Source organism: Salvia miltiorrhiza, chromosome 4 (genome assembly GCF_028751815.1).
Source record: "Salvia miltiorrhiza cultivar Shanhuang (shh) chromosome 4, IMPLAD_Smil_shh, whole genome shotgun sequence".
NCBI classification, from domain to species: Eukaryota; Viridiplantae; Streptophyta; class Magnoliopsida; order Lamiales; family Lamiaceae; genus Salvia; species Salvia miltiorrhiza.
Genome location: NC_080390.1, coordinates 11,760,068 through 11,774,997, shown reverse-complemented (window position 1 = coordinate 11,774,997; position 14,930 = coordinate 11,760,068). Strand labels below are relative to the sequence as shown.

Here is a 14,930-nt window from a genome sequence, read left to right as displayed (position 1 = left end):
GATAATTTGTATTTCATAATTCTATGGTGAAATTATACATAATTTCTTATTGTCCTCTTAATAATGACAAATTCTTTATCTTTTGAAATTTTCATGCAATAATTATGGATAAAAAGAAAAAATTTATTCACCCCCTTCGTATGTGTATTTTGACGGCATATAATGCTTATTTAAAAGGAGGTACAATTTAAGAATATAATGAATTCCAATAATTTGGATTCATTTTTTCTCTCTCTTCGTCCAAAAAAAATTCGTGTCATAATTTCTTTTTTGATCTATTCACAAACAAATTGTAATTTCTATCTATTACTATAGGATTTATACGCACTTCCAGCCAGGCCTTCCGATTCTTTACGAAAGATCAGCGTCCAGATACGCCGCCCTGAGGTCTTTGCCGGTCACGTCCTCTAAGCCGAGCCCTCCCCTACCGCGCACAGTTATCAGCCAGATCCGCCCACAGATCCGCCGCCCAGAAGTAGCCTGCCTTCGACTCCAGATCGGCGACACCTTCCTCCGGCGAAACCTGCGGTAGCTACCTTCGACTCCAGACCAGCGAGACTATCCACTCCGGCGAGACCACGCCTCCAGGCCCAACGCAGCCCTCAAGTCCGGCGAGAACGCGCCTCCAGCCAGGCCTTCCGACTCTTTACGAAATATCAGCGTCCACATTCGCAAGTCAGCCCTTCCTATTCAAAAGCTAAGTTTTACTTCCTTATCTCGGGTGATGTGCAGTTGATATGGATGCGAACTGAATTTAGTACTTGAGACAGCAAATTACCTTGAAGGTTTTCAAGCAGATGGGTTGTTGTTGGGGTTGAATGTATTGTAGGATAATTGTAATGAATTGAATGTGCCATGTTGAAACGAATGGACAAGACTTGAACTGAAATTAGCAAAGTTTAAGGACAGAGCTTACATTACAGTTGTTTGGTTAGATTGATGTATTGTTCGTTGTAGTTGATTACTTCATAAAACAGGTGATTTTATCTACAATGGAGCCTAGAGAGAGCGAGAAAGAGTGGAGAGTGGTGAGAAGAAGAGGGATTGGTCCAAAACATGTCGAGAGAAAACAGGCAAGAAGCTGGAATCGGAGCATTTTGAATGGGAGGAGAGATTGGAGTTCGAATGAATGTGATGGCACTACAACCTTTTTCTTTAACAACATCCCAGAGGATTGCAGCCTTCATTTTCTCAGACGTAAGTTCGAGACGGTTGCGAAGACGGTGGATGTATACTGCCCAAGGAAGAGAGATCTTTGGGGAAGACCGTTCGGCTTTGTTCGATTTGAAAAGGTGGAGAGGTCTGAGACTTTACTGGTGGACCTAAACAAACTTTGGATTGGCAGTTATAAGGTTAGAGTTTATAAGCCTAAATTCCAAAGGGATTATAAACCTAAATTCGAAAAGGTTGATGAAAAGAGAAGGAATGAGCAGAATAGCGTCAAAGAAAAGAAGTTGGAACAGATACAGCCATGCACCATGAAGGTGTATAATAGGCACGCAGGTGTCTCGTTTAAGGAAGCTCTTACAGGTGCTAAAGATGATAAAGAACTTGATGATGAAACATTACAGTTCCAGACGACGGAAGAAGACTTGGTTTGGCTTAATGGGGCTTTTACAGGTTACATTAAATCTGAGTTTCTCTGGGAGGAAGTTCGAGATGAAATAAATAGTGAATGCGCAGGTTGTTTTAAGCTGAACTCCCTCGGTGGCAACATGGTCCTAATCCAAAGCAGCAACGAGCAGACGACCGAGGAAAATCTCAATAAGCTCAACAAATGGAGAGACTTCTGGTTGCAGTGGTGGAGGCCTTGGAAATCTGTTGATATCAACTATCAAAGAGTTGTCTGGACTAAATGGACCGGAGTCCCGCTACATGTTTGGAATTCCCGTTTCTTCAGTACGGCAAGCGCGAGGTTCGGGTTGCTTCTGAAAATTGAAGAAAAAACAAGAACGAAAGAGAGGCTGGACGTGGCTTTTATACAGATGTCTACTGGGTTCAACTCCATCGGAAACATACTGAAATGTAAAATCGATGGTGCTTCGTTCCAAATCCGGGTGGAAGAAATGCCCTATAATTTCGTTTCCCCGGAGGAGGAGGTGTGGTCTTTGGACGAAGATGCTGACTCAGAATGTTCTTTACAAGATATTTCACAGTCTCCGGCGAAGGCTTTCATCGTCGAGTCGGAAACAGAGGACGGTGAAGGAAACGATTCGGTTACTTAAAAAAACGGCGTCTCGGAACTCGAGAGGAAGGTTGTGGAAACTAATGGCCCGTTCTCACATTACTCTGGCACAGATAAAGGGAGCCAAGTCCAGCGGGTTTCCTCCGAAGGGACTGATAAATCGCCTTCAAATGAGCCAGAGAGTAGAGGTAGAGAGATCAGTGAAGGGAGTAGAAACGAGAAAGAGAAGGAATTTCAAAATGAACTTGAGGGGGAGGAGTGCGATCCCTCGAGGGTACCAGATTCTCTCACTGCGGGGGTTGTTTCTAAGAAAGGAACGGCGGCGAACAGACGAGGAGGAGGTTCGAGGAAGAAAACTCAGAAATCAAAAGCCACCGAAAATCAGCATCAAGTTTGGGGCAATTTCATTGCTGATATTGAATCAGAGGGTGAGATGGGCAAGAATGGAAGCGGCTCGCGATCTACTGAGGCGGATTGGGAGAATTCGGAGAGAGATGAAGATACAAGAACATGGCTCTTTGCCAAGAAGTTGGGTTTGTCGAGCAATCACCAAGACGCGGTCATGATCGAGCAATTGAAGGAGCAAAGAGCGAAGGCAGGACATCCGAAGGTCGTGGGTGATATTGAAACAGGTTTTTAATGAATATTTTATCTTACAACATTAGAGGCTTGGGGAGTTCCATTAAACAGAGTGATATCGGAGAATTGGTTAGGAAAAATGCTTTAGATTTTTGTTTTGTTCAGGAAACCAAAATGGAAATTTTCTGTTCCTCAATGTGTGATAAGTGGTGGGGGAGGAGTAATTTTGATTGGGCTGTGAGGGAGTCAGAAGGCAGATCGGGTGGAATACTATCGGTCTGGAACAAGGATAAGTTTGTGGCAACTAGTAAATGGAACGTGACGGGGGCTGTTATTGTTAATGGGATTTTGCTACAAGGAGGCCTGCATTGTTGTTTTGTTAATGTGTATGCGCCCATGGGAACCACCGAAAATGAATCTTTGTGGGATACATTACAGCTCATTGCTCTTCAAAACAAAGACTCTTGCCTGTGTTTTCTTGGCGACTTCAACGCAGTGCGTGATTCGGGAGAAAGGGTGGGGAAAGGTGCTGTCTTTAATCAAGCAGATGCAAGGTCTTTTGACGCTTTTATTCGGCAAAGTAATCTGCTGGAAATCAGAACACAGGGGAGAAAGTTTACGTGGTATCAACCTGGTGGAGGATGCAAGAGCAAACTAGACAGATTTATGGTCAACGAGAAATGGATGCAGGAATGGCCGGACACAGTCGGAAGGGGGCTTCAGAGATCAGTGTCGGATCATTGTCCGATCTTCCTGACTACAAAAACCAAGAACTGGGGACCCAAACCTTTTAGGTTCCTCAATTCTTGGCTCTCCCACCCAGATTTTTGCGCGTTGGTAAGGAAATCTTGGGATGAAGCTAAGATTGAAGGATGGAGCTGCTTTGTGTTCAAAGAGAAATTGAAATTGGTGAAGAGTGCGTTGAAAGAGTGGAATCTGAGGATTTATGGCAACATTGAGCACGGATTGACAGATCTTAAGGATGAACTTCAGGAGCTGGACATTTTTGATGACACCTTTGGTCTTGAGGAGAGTGAGACAATCAGGAGAAATGAATTACGAGCAAAGATTTTCCTTAAATCCAAAGAAAAATGTAGTCTTCTCCAACAAAAGGCGAAAGTCAAATGGGTCAAGGAGGGCGATCTGAATACTAGTTTTTATCACAAAGCAATTGTTGGGAGAAGAAAGAAGAATGAAATTGCAGGGCTTGATGTTGGGGGCTGCTGGATCGAGGATCCAAAGACCATTAAGGAGAACGTCAAAACGTTCTTCGAGAATCACTTCAAGAAGACACCGCGCGTCCTACCTATGATACCGGTAGATTTCACTGCTCGGAAAATTTCTGCAGCAAATAATGCAGAGCTGATCAAAACTTTTTCAGAATCAATTATTTAAAGAGGCCATTTGGAGCTGTGACGGTGACAAGAGCCCGGGACCGGATGGCTTTAACCTCAAGTTCTGGAAAGCGTCATGGGAGATTATCAAGAAAGATTTTTTAAAGGTGATGACTGAATTTCACTCCAATGGCAAAATCCCTCGGGGATGTAACTCTTCATTCATCGTTCTCATTCCTAAAAAAGAAGGAGCTTGCTCACTTGAGGAGTTTAGGCCTATTTCACTTATTTGTAGCCTCTACAAAGTCATTGCGAAGGTTTTGGCGAATAGGATGAAACAGGTCATGGATTCAGTTATTTCGGATAATCAGAGTGCCTTCATTGGCGGCCGTTACATCCTTGATGGGGTCGTGGTTCTAAATGAAGCAATCGCGGAGGCTACTAAGAAGAGAAAAGGGAGGATTATCTTCAAGGTGGATTTCGCGAAAGCATATGACTCCGTCGAGTGGGATTTCTTGGATTTAATGCTTGAAAGAATGGATTTTGAGCCATTATGGAGGAAATGGATCCGAGGTTGTATCTCCTCGGCGACGACGAATATTTTGGTAAATGGATCTCCATCTGGTGAGGTGTGTTTAGAAAGAGGATTACGGCAGGGGGATCCGCTTTCCCCGTTTCTCTTTCTTATTGCAGCGGAGGGGCTCCACTCTTTGATCACGAGAGCTGTTGAGAAGGAGCTGATTAAGCCGGTAAAGGTAGGAAATGATTACATTTCAATTCCGCACCTCCAATACGCCGATGACACGGTCTTCTTGATGGAGGATGATGAAAGAAATGCAGTGGCAGTTAAAAGGATTCTCAGAGTGTTCCAGCTACTGTCAGGGCTTGCCGTGAATTTCAAAAAATGTTGTCTCTTCGGAGTTGGGGTCGAGGAGGATAAGATCGAGATGATGGCGGCTGTTTTGGGTTGTGATGTAGGCTCCTTACCTTTCAATTACCTCGGTATTAAAGTGGGTAGCAAGGGCAAAAAGGTTGCTGATTGGAAATACTTGGTTGAGAAGGTGAGAAAGAAAATCGATTCGTGGAAAAATGGGAAGTTCTCTCTCGCGGGCCGTGTGACCTTGGTGAAGGCTGTGCTTCAATCTATACCGATTTACCAGCTCTCTTTTACCTGTTTACCAAAATCAATTGTGAGTTCTCTAAATGCTTTACTTGGTAATTTTCTGTGGGGAGGGGGTTCTAGTAAAAGTGCGATTGCTTGGGTGAAATGGAAGGTGCTTTGTGCTTCAAAAGATGAAGGAGGCTTGGGGCTTAAAAATATTGAGTGGTTTAATCAGGCACTTGTCGTTAAATGGTTGTGGCGGTACCTTACTGGAAGGGACATGCTTTGGGCTAAAATTGTTAGGTCCATTTATGGTGAGGTTGAGTGGGGAGAGACAGGTCTGGAAAACGCGGGGAAAGGTAGATTTAGAGATGGGTGGTGGCCGAAGATCGTTTCTGCGGCGGGAGGGGCGAGCAATTTTTGGTTTGTTCAAAATTTGAAGCCAAAGGTGGGGGATGGGAAGACCTTTAAATTCTGGAGTCAGTGGTGGGTTGGACAAAAGCCGTTGAAGTTTACTTTTCCTAGACTTTTTCAGTTGAGTGCGAATAAAGAAGCTGCAATCTGTGAAGTTGGGGAATGGACTGATACTGGATGGTGTTGGGATTTAAGGTGGAGAAGAGAGTTGTTTGAGAGAGAGAGAGAAGGAGTTTCGGAGCTGCTTAGCCTTGTTTCAGGTACTAATCTGTGTGCAGGTAACAAGGACGGATGGACATGGAGTGGCGACATCGGGAGAGGCTTTACAACCAAGTCCGCTTATGAAGCTATTAAAGATCAAGCAAACGAGACTACGGAGGCGGTGGAGGAAACTGATATGAGTATGAAGGTGTGGAAGATCCCTATTCCAAACAAAGTCAAGCTTACCGCATGGAGAATTTTGAAGAACAGAATTCCGACGTGTGACAATCTCTTGAGAAGAAATGTGATGTTGTGTGAAGTCGAGGTGGGATGTAACGCCTGTTTTCATCGGCAGGAATCCACGAACCACTTGTTGATCCACTGTCCAAAGACCTCAAAGGTATGGGAAGCAATCTTTCAATGGCTCGGAGTTAGCATGGCGCAGCCATATGACGTGTCCTTGCACTTTCAGTTCTTTACTAGTTTGAGTGGCCGGAAAAGAAATAAGAAGCTCTTGATGGCTCTTTGGTGTTGTACTACTTGGCTTATTTGGAAAATGCGTAATGAGAGTAGATTTGAGAACAAAAGATGGGAGAGTGCAAACTTGTTTGGAGAAATCAAAGCTAGAGTGTGGAGTTGGGGTAGAATTTTTGGTTTTGTTAATGATGGAGTTGGGATTCATAGGTGGATGTCGAATTATGAATCCCCGCTGATTTTGTAATCTTCTTGGTACTACTGGTGCCTTTTCGTTCTATAATATTTACTTTCCTTATCAAAAAAAAAACTATAGGATTTATACAACTTCACTCACATTTTATTAAAACTCATGCCCTTTATAATTTGATAATTTTTTTGTGAACGAAGGAAGTAATTAATTTTAAGACGTGGTAAAGTCATAATTATAAATTCAATGAAAATTAGTCCTCTCGTTGTCTTCTCTCGACCTAAAGATTGTATATTGGGATTATCCTGATATTTTTGTGATCCGAATTATCTTAAAAATACTGATTTAAAACACATTCGGGTCATTTATTATTTTTGTGATATCTATCATTGATCCCATCGTTATATTATATGAGTGAGAGTAGTTTTTCAACCGGTTAATTATAGTTTATAGCCTTAACTTTCAGTGAATTTAAGTTTATAGCCTCAACTTTGATTTATTTTGTACATAGCCTAAACTTTGAAAAAATTGTTTAATTATAGCCACAATCACATCAAAATTATGACATTAACTCTTCTTTATTGAAATTACATATGAAACAATGATCAATTATCACGAAATCAGATCCTAATGTATTCTACACTAAATGAGATTTTCAGCGATAGATAGCCCATTATTATCGGACCACCGATGAAGTGGGAATCGCGTGTGAAAGTTGGCATCGTTGAACTAAGTTTTTGACGCGATTCTGGCTACATCGGTAGTCCTATGGCGATGTGTTATCTACCGTTGAAAGCCTATTTTCGTGTAGAATACATTAGACTCTAATTCCGTGGCAATTAATTATCATTTTAACTGTAATCACGATAAAGAATATGCTACTAATATAAATACATAATTTTGGTGCAATTGTGGCTATAATTAATGTTTGCTTATTTATTTACACGCCGCAAGTGTACGAGTGTAATTGTGTATAGGCAAGCAAGGTCGAATTCACAGAGACTGATTAAAACTAATTACTATCCTAAAACGTTATTTTCTATCTGGATAACAGAAGTGATGAGTTTGATTTTTAGAACAACATAAATAAATAACAAGAAAGAAAAATAAATCAAGTTGCAGGGAAAAACTAATGGTAGTAAATTATCCCAAAGTAAAGGTTTCAACAGATTCAAATATCCAACATATTCAATTCAAATGACCAAGATAAATTCTCCTAATACAATCTCAAAGCTAGTCTCCCGTTGCATACAGACAGTTGATTACATGTAAGGCTACCGTCTCCTGATCACTTTTAAACATACAACTCCAAAAATTTCATAGGATTAATGTCCTTGCACTTATCTCTACTCTCTCCTGAATATCAACAAGTATGTTTTATATATGTTCTTAGTTCAGGTAATAATTATCATCTCCCGATATCAAATTAAAACCTAAGATTATGCTAAATTGGTGGCCAATCAATTAAGCAAACAACAGGCATAAGAACATAAAAGGAAAATAAATCTTGATAAATTGAATAAAATAAAGTCAGGAATCCAAATTTGTCTATTTCCTAAACCTTAGAATAAAAATGTTCTATCCACACATTGACATATGAACTAGAATAAAAATATCAAAGGAATAGATGAACATTCAACAAATAAACCGTACAAAAATATGTGAATCTTCGGTTCTTGCTCTTCAGGTCTTCTTCGTCTGTCTCTACAGCTCTCAGGAAAAAAAATATGATAAAAGGTCCTTTCAATATGTTTTTGGGGAGTATTTATATGCCATGGGTCTCAAAATATTGGTCAAAACCTTGTAGGATCGAAAAATAGCGGAAAAACACAAAAAATGCGTAAAGATGGAGCTAACATACAGCCCGACACGCGGCCGCGCGTTCAACCCGCGTTCGTCGTCGAATTGGCCGTGACCGCGGCGTCCTGGCAGTTTTGCGCATAAATTTTATTTTAGCCCATTCTCCCTTGTTCGATATCCGATTTTCAATCCGTTTGTACTCACGAACTCGTATCGAGATGAACTTCAACTTCCATGCACATCATTTTTCTATATTAAGCTTCCATATTCCTGAAAATTCATTCAATCAACAAGAAAGTAACAAGTTCTCGACAATAAACCAATATAGTTTCAAGTAAACCATCAAACACACAAAATCCTCACAACTAAACATCAAATATGACACATCAAGAGGCAAAAATGCATGTTTATTAATTAAATAATTTTTTCAAAGTTCAGGCTACAAAAAAAAAAAAAAATCAAAGTTAAGATTATAAATTGAAATTTACTGAAAGTTAATGCTATAAACTATAATTAATCTTTTTTTTATTAATAATTTTCTAGAATATAACTTAAAAGATCTTAAACAGAAAGAGAGGCTATATATAAAAATAAATGAAAGTTAAGGTTATAAATTGAAATTTACTGAAAGTTAATGATATAAACTATAATTAATCCTTTTTTTATTAATAATTTTCTAGAACATAACTTAAAAGATCTTAAACAGAAAGAGAGTCCATATCCATGCAATAATCGATCGTTCAATACACGGATTAAATTGAGCATATATGTTAAATAAATTTGAATAAACTCATTCACACAACTTAATAATGACCAACTATATTCTAGAAAAATCGAGGCATGCCAATAGATATATGCAGTCTCTTCTCACATTTAAAATTCTAGCCCCTAATAATAAGAAGTAATTTTGACATTTAAGTATAACTGCAAAATTTTGATTAACAAATCTATACAATCCTTCAAACATCAATAAAGCATAATCTAAAATAATTATCACCCCATATAAAACAAACATCATAGATCCCCTACTAAATTCCACTAATACTACATTTATATATCGATATAGATAATTTCTAATTGATCTAACATACGATGCAATAGTCCCCAAGGGGACACCAATCGGTGCCACCTCTTGTATGTGAACAGTGAGATCTCGAATTCAAACCCCACTGTTCCTCCTTCCCAACTTCCTCAAGTAAAAAAAAAAACATACGATGAATAATGTAATCTCAAACCTACCCAACACATACAAAAAAAAAAAAAAACCACAAAAATTCACGCACATTTTGACAAAATACAAATTCTTATGAAAATATTTACGATATTGATCTAATTAGTGGAGTTAGGATATGGTGATAGAATATTAATAAGTGGCAATGGATGTAACTACATATATATTTTTTTCACAAAAATTCCCATGAAACCAATTTCACGGTGAAATCGAGTTTCAAATACTCCCTCCGTCCCACTGTATCTGAGACCTTTTCTATTTTGGGCGTCCCACTGTAAGTGAGACTCTTTCCTTTTTGGGTAAATTTTTTTCCCTTCAAACACCTTTTTACTTTTTCACCTACACACAAAATACACTTTTCTTAATTCTCGTACAAAAAAAAGGTCTCACTTACAGTGGGACGGAGGGAGTAACATTACTTCAACATACAAATATCACTTTGTAATGTTAAAATGTTATTTGTGTATTGAAATAGTATCATTTGAAACCCGATTTCACCATAAAAATCGATTTCATTGGAGACCACTTATTTCTTTTTATATAATAATTTGTTTTAAAAAATTATTATTACCACAAGAAAACACACTCACATTAGTAATCTAGGATATATTTTTTTCTATAATATATATATATATATATATATATATATATATATATATATATATAGAGAGAGAGAGAGAGAGGGATAATTTACCTATTTTTATAAACATATGTAGGATATATCCAATTTTAGGTGAAAAGTAAAAAAAAAAAAATTAGATTAACAAAATTAGTATGGAAATAAGTAACACCCTGATAAACAAAACAAAACCATTAGTTCTCCTCAGGGATGTCAAAAAACCTCAAAATCGACGGATCAATTCGAATAGATCGATAAAAAAGAAGGATTATGGCTGAAAATTTTCAGTTCAAAATTTTTTTAGCTCGAATGGCTTAAACCGAAAATAGCCCGAGTCCGATAGGGTTGACCCGATTAACCGAACACTTTCTTAATAATTAATTTTTAAACTTTAATACTTACTTTTTAATTCGATAATAACATCTTGATGCTTGTAGAATATGTTTTGATTTTTTTCCGACGGTTAATAACAAATATCTATGATATAAAAGTTAAAGAAAAATATTCATTTATGTTAAATCTATATACAATGTTTATCGGAAACGAAGTTAAAGTGAGATATTATATAAATTTACATTAAAATAACACTAATTTTTAAGTCTAAACCAAGGCGAATGTTTTAATTTTAAAAATACGACATATTTTTATTATAAGAGTATGATTGTCTATAAAAAAATTTAAACATATATAAAAATCGTAAACTTGCGGCTTCAAACGAGCTAGCCCAAAATCGAATGGGTTATGGTTAAGGTCAAAAAATTTTAACTTGAAAAATAAATAAATCGACTAACCCAAATAAAAAATAACCTGAAATTGAGTGGATTGACTCGTAAAAAGGTGGGCTAGCCCCAATGACATCCCTAGTTCTACTAGTCAGTTGACCGGCTAATTTATTAGCAAATAGTACTCCCTCCGTCCCAATATTCAAGTCTCCTATTCCTTTTTGGGCCGTCCCAATATTCAAGTCTCCTTTCCTTTTTTGGCATAAATTACAATACAATTAGTTCAATTAATTAGGCATTCTCTCTCTCTTTCTAACTTTAATCTCTCTCTCTCTCTCACTCTCTTTCCCAAATCTGACACTCTCTCTCTCTCTTCACCTCTTCTCTCTCTCGGACGCCTCACCACCGCCGCCTCACCACCGCCGTTCCTCTTCTCTCCCGGTGACCGCAGCGACAAGGCCTCTGCCTCGCCGTCCGTTTTCCGGCGACCAGGGCTCTGCCCTCTCCTGGCGTCGACGAGGCGCCGCCGCCTCCTATCTCTCCACCGCCTCAACCCTCTGCATCCACCGCCTCAACCCTCTGATCTCCTCCGCCTCCACCGACTCCCTCTCCCAGACACATCCGCGCAGGCGCAGCCAGCCGCCGCCCATTTTTCAAGCGGCGGCGCCGCCCTCTGCAAAAGGCGACTCTCTGTATGTACTCTGCCTTCCACCGCCTCTCTCTCTCTACTCTCTTCCTCGAAGGCGGTGCGGCGGCACGACGGCCCCTCAGAGGTGGTAGGGTTGCGCGGTGGTGCGGTGGATTTCTGAGCTTGATTTTGCAGATTTGGGGAAAATGGTGGTGGCTCCGGCGGCGTCTCTGAGATGAGACGAAGGGAGTTTAGGGAAGCTTCTGATGGTGGTGGTGACCGGTGGAATTGGAGGAGGAGCTTCTGATTTCTGGCGGCCGGTGGAATTTGGGGAAGAAGGTGGAAGAAGGGAATTTGGCGGCCGGTGGAATTTTGGGGCGGATTCCAGATGGAGGAGGAAGAGGGAATTAGTTGCTTTAATTAAGAAATAAAATAACATTAATTAAAACACTAATTATGTGGTCCCTACTAATTTAACATCAACTTTACCTCTCCTAAATACCCGTTCCCAAAACAAAGGAGACTTCATTATTGGGACGGAGGGAGTACTAGTTAATGGATTTATCGGCGGACAAAAAATATTTCCAATTGCCAGCGTTAGAGTTACCAACTCTCATTTATCAAATTCAAAAAAGAATTTTTCCTTTCACTTAAAATTGAATATTATCTATGTATTTTTATATAAAGTAAATATTTTCCACGTATAATTAATTATCGTTAGTAGTAATTAATAATGTGGTAATATTACAAATAATTGTAAGAATATGACGATGCAGCAGATAACTACCCCATTCACACGCATAGGCAACCGGCTAGTCCAGTCACCCACCTCCGTCGTCTTCTGCCCCGCATTATCTTCCAAACTTCCTTTTCCTTTCTCATACAAAACGCACTAAAAAATTCCATTTCACACACGCAAGCACGAACAAAACTTTATTCCACTAATTCTCGGCCAAAAACTCAAAATTTCTGCAATCAATTTGCCGTATAATTCGCAGAAGAATCATATTATGCGAAGAAGTTCAATCAGTTCGTCCAAGTAAGTTTCGCCGCCGTGCCGGAACGCCGCAGCATGTTTTCCCGTTTTGCCCCTCCTTCTGCAAATTTACCATTTCCTTACCCTTGCGGCGCCCGCTCCCTCGTCGGTGCTAACCACACTTCCGCTCGCTTCTGCTGCCGGTAGTTGTACAATTTTCTTTTCCATATTTTTCGTTGACTTTTTTCCAATTTTTTTTTTACTTGGGAAGAAATTCATACTGTAACACATACGTCCGGGGAAACAGAGATTCGATTGGTTGATTTTTTCGTTTTTTAATTAATTTTGGGGGTGATTTTTTGGTTTGTTGCGTTAATGGAGCCGAATTTGGGGAAGCCGAGCTTCCTGAGGAATATTCTGGTACGGCTGTTTCTGTTCTGCGTGTTTGTGATCGCTCTCCGATTTGCTTACGTGGTCACAATCCGAGGTGAATCCTGCGACGTCGGCGATTTCTGCTTCTTCGCCTTGCCGGATAACATCGACGTCGTCTCCGGCGTCGCGCAGGTGACGAAATCCTCCTCTTCGGGAGCTATCTCGAGCTCCGGCGAGTCCGCGCCGTCGAAGCAGAAGAAGATTCCCGATCTATGGGCGACGGGCGGTTTCCAGAAATCGGTGCAGTTTTACTCGTCGATTTTTCAGGATCTGATGTCCGAAGCCATTCTGAGCCCTAATTTCAAAACCCTATGCGTCGACACGCTGACCGGAGCTGACGTATTCGCGCTGAGGGAATTGGGGGTGGAGGATTCGATTGGCATCTCGAAGAAAGGGTTCAAACCGCTGGTGGTTCAGGGCCAGGGTTTTAAGCAGCCGTTCAGCGATTCTGCTTTCGATTTCGTGTTCTGTGGCGGAGGCGTAGTGGAGAAATCAGCTAAGCTCGGCAATTTTGCGGCGGAGATTCAGCGGACGATGAAGCCCGAAGGGTTTCTGGTTGTCCACACGGGTGCCAATGATACTTACAGTTTTGAATCATTACTTGGTTTGTTTAATTCTTGTAAATTGGTAAGGAGTAGGGATATTGATGGATTGAATTCCAAAATGCCATTCATTCGAGAAGTTGTTCTACAAAAATTTGGTGGAGAAGAAGAGTTTATGGTGGGAAAATCTAGCGGTGATTCATCAAATAAATGCAGTGTTCCGAGTTATAAGAGGGATTTGATCAAGAAAGCAGAGCCATTGATTGAGGAAGAACCGTTAAAGCCTTGGATTACTCTCAAGAGGAATGCGCAGAAGATTAAGTACTTGGGGTCGATGGTTGATATCAGTTTTAAGCCAAGGTATGTGTATGTCGATGTTGGAGCTCGAAGCTACGGTTCAAGTATTGTGAGCTGGTTCAAGAAGCAATACCCTAAGCAGAACAAGACATTCGAGATATACGCCATTGAAGCAGACAAGACTTTCCATGGCGACTACAAGCTCAAGAAAGGGGTCACATTGCTGCCCTATGCAGCGTGGGTGAGGAATGAGTCCTTGTTCTTCGAGATCAACGAGGACCCGGGCCACAAAGAAGTAGAGAAGGGTAGAGGGATGGGTAGGATTCAACCAGTTCAGACCGCAGGCGGCTCCACATCCTCTGATAATGTTGATCAGATTCAGGGCTTCGATTTTGCTGATTGGTTGAAGCATAGTGTCACACAGAAAGACTATGTAGTCATGAAGATGGATGTTGAAGGGACTGAATTCGAATTGATCCCTAGGTTGTTTGAAACGGGAGCGATTTGCTTGATTGATGAACTGTTTCTCGAATGCCATTATAACCGGTGGCAGAAATGCTGCCCCGGTGAGAGGTCTGCAAAGTATGAGAAAACGTATGGGCAGTGCTTGGATTTGTTCAAATCTCTAAGGAAGAGTGGAGTTTTAGTACATCAATGGTGGTGACTGGTAATAGCTATATATCCCCTGTGTACCATTTCTCATTTGTTTCTGCAAACGAATGAAGATGCTGTGGCCTCATTTGGTTCTTTTTCCTTCTCTAGTTTTAGTTACATTTGATATCCATATGTACTTACTGTGTCCTTTCAAAGAAAAGTCCGATAGTTCAAATATCAATAATTCTGCTTTTATGAACTTGTTTTAGCTCTAAGTTTAAGTTGCTTCACACAACATGATCTATAATTCTGCTTTTGTGAACTTTGTTTTAAGCCCTAAGCTTAAGTTGCTTTGCACAATGTGATCAATAACTCTGCTCTTGTGAACTTGTGTTGAGCTCTCAGTTTAAGTTGCTTAGCACAATGTGATCATCAGATAGCTTCACCTCCATCATATATTGTGCCCTGTAGAGTTGTATCCTTTAGCATTAGTCATCTTGGATAAATGAACTGTTTCATGATCATTGTTTGTATAACTGCCTGACTCCACTGCTAAGTCTGAAGTTACTTTCGGAACGCGATGCCATCTTTTGCTTAAACTTTTCTGATG

General features: G+C 40.1%; 1 protein-coding gene across 1 annotated transcript; it reads left to right on the top strand.

Moving 5' to 3' along the window:
- Positions 1 to 12,278: 12,278 nt before the first annotated feature.
- LOC131022728 (uncharacterized) lies at positions 12,279 to 14,579 on the top strand. Its single transcript, XM_057952242.1, has one exon. It carries the CDS (start codon positions 12,831 to 12,833, stop codon positions 14,388 to 14,390), a length of 1,560 nt encoding a protein of 519 aa, XP_057808225.1. The 5' UTR covers positions 12,279 to 12,830; the 3' UTR covers positions 14,391 to 14,579.
- The last annotated feature ends 351 nt before the right edge of the window (positions 14,580 to 14,930 follow it).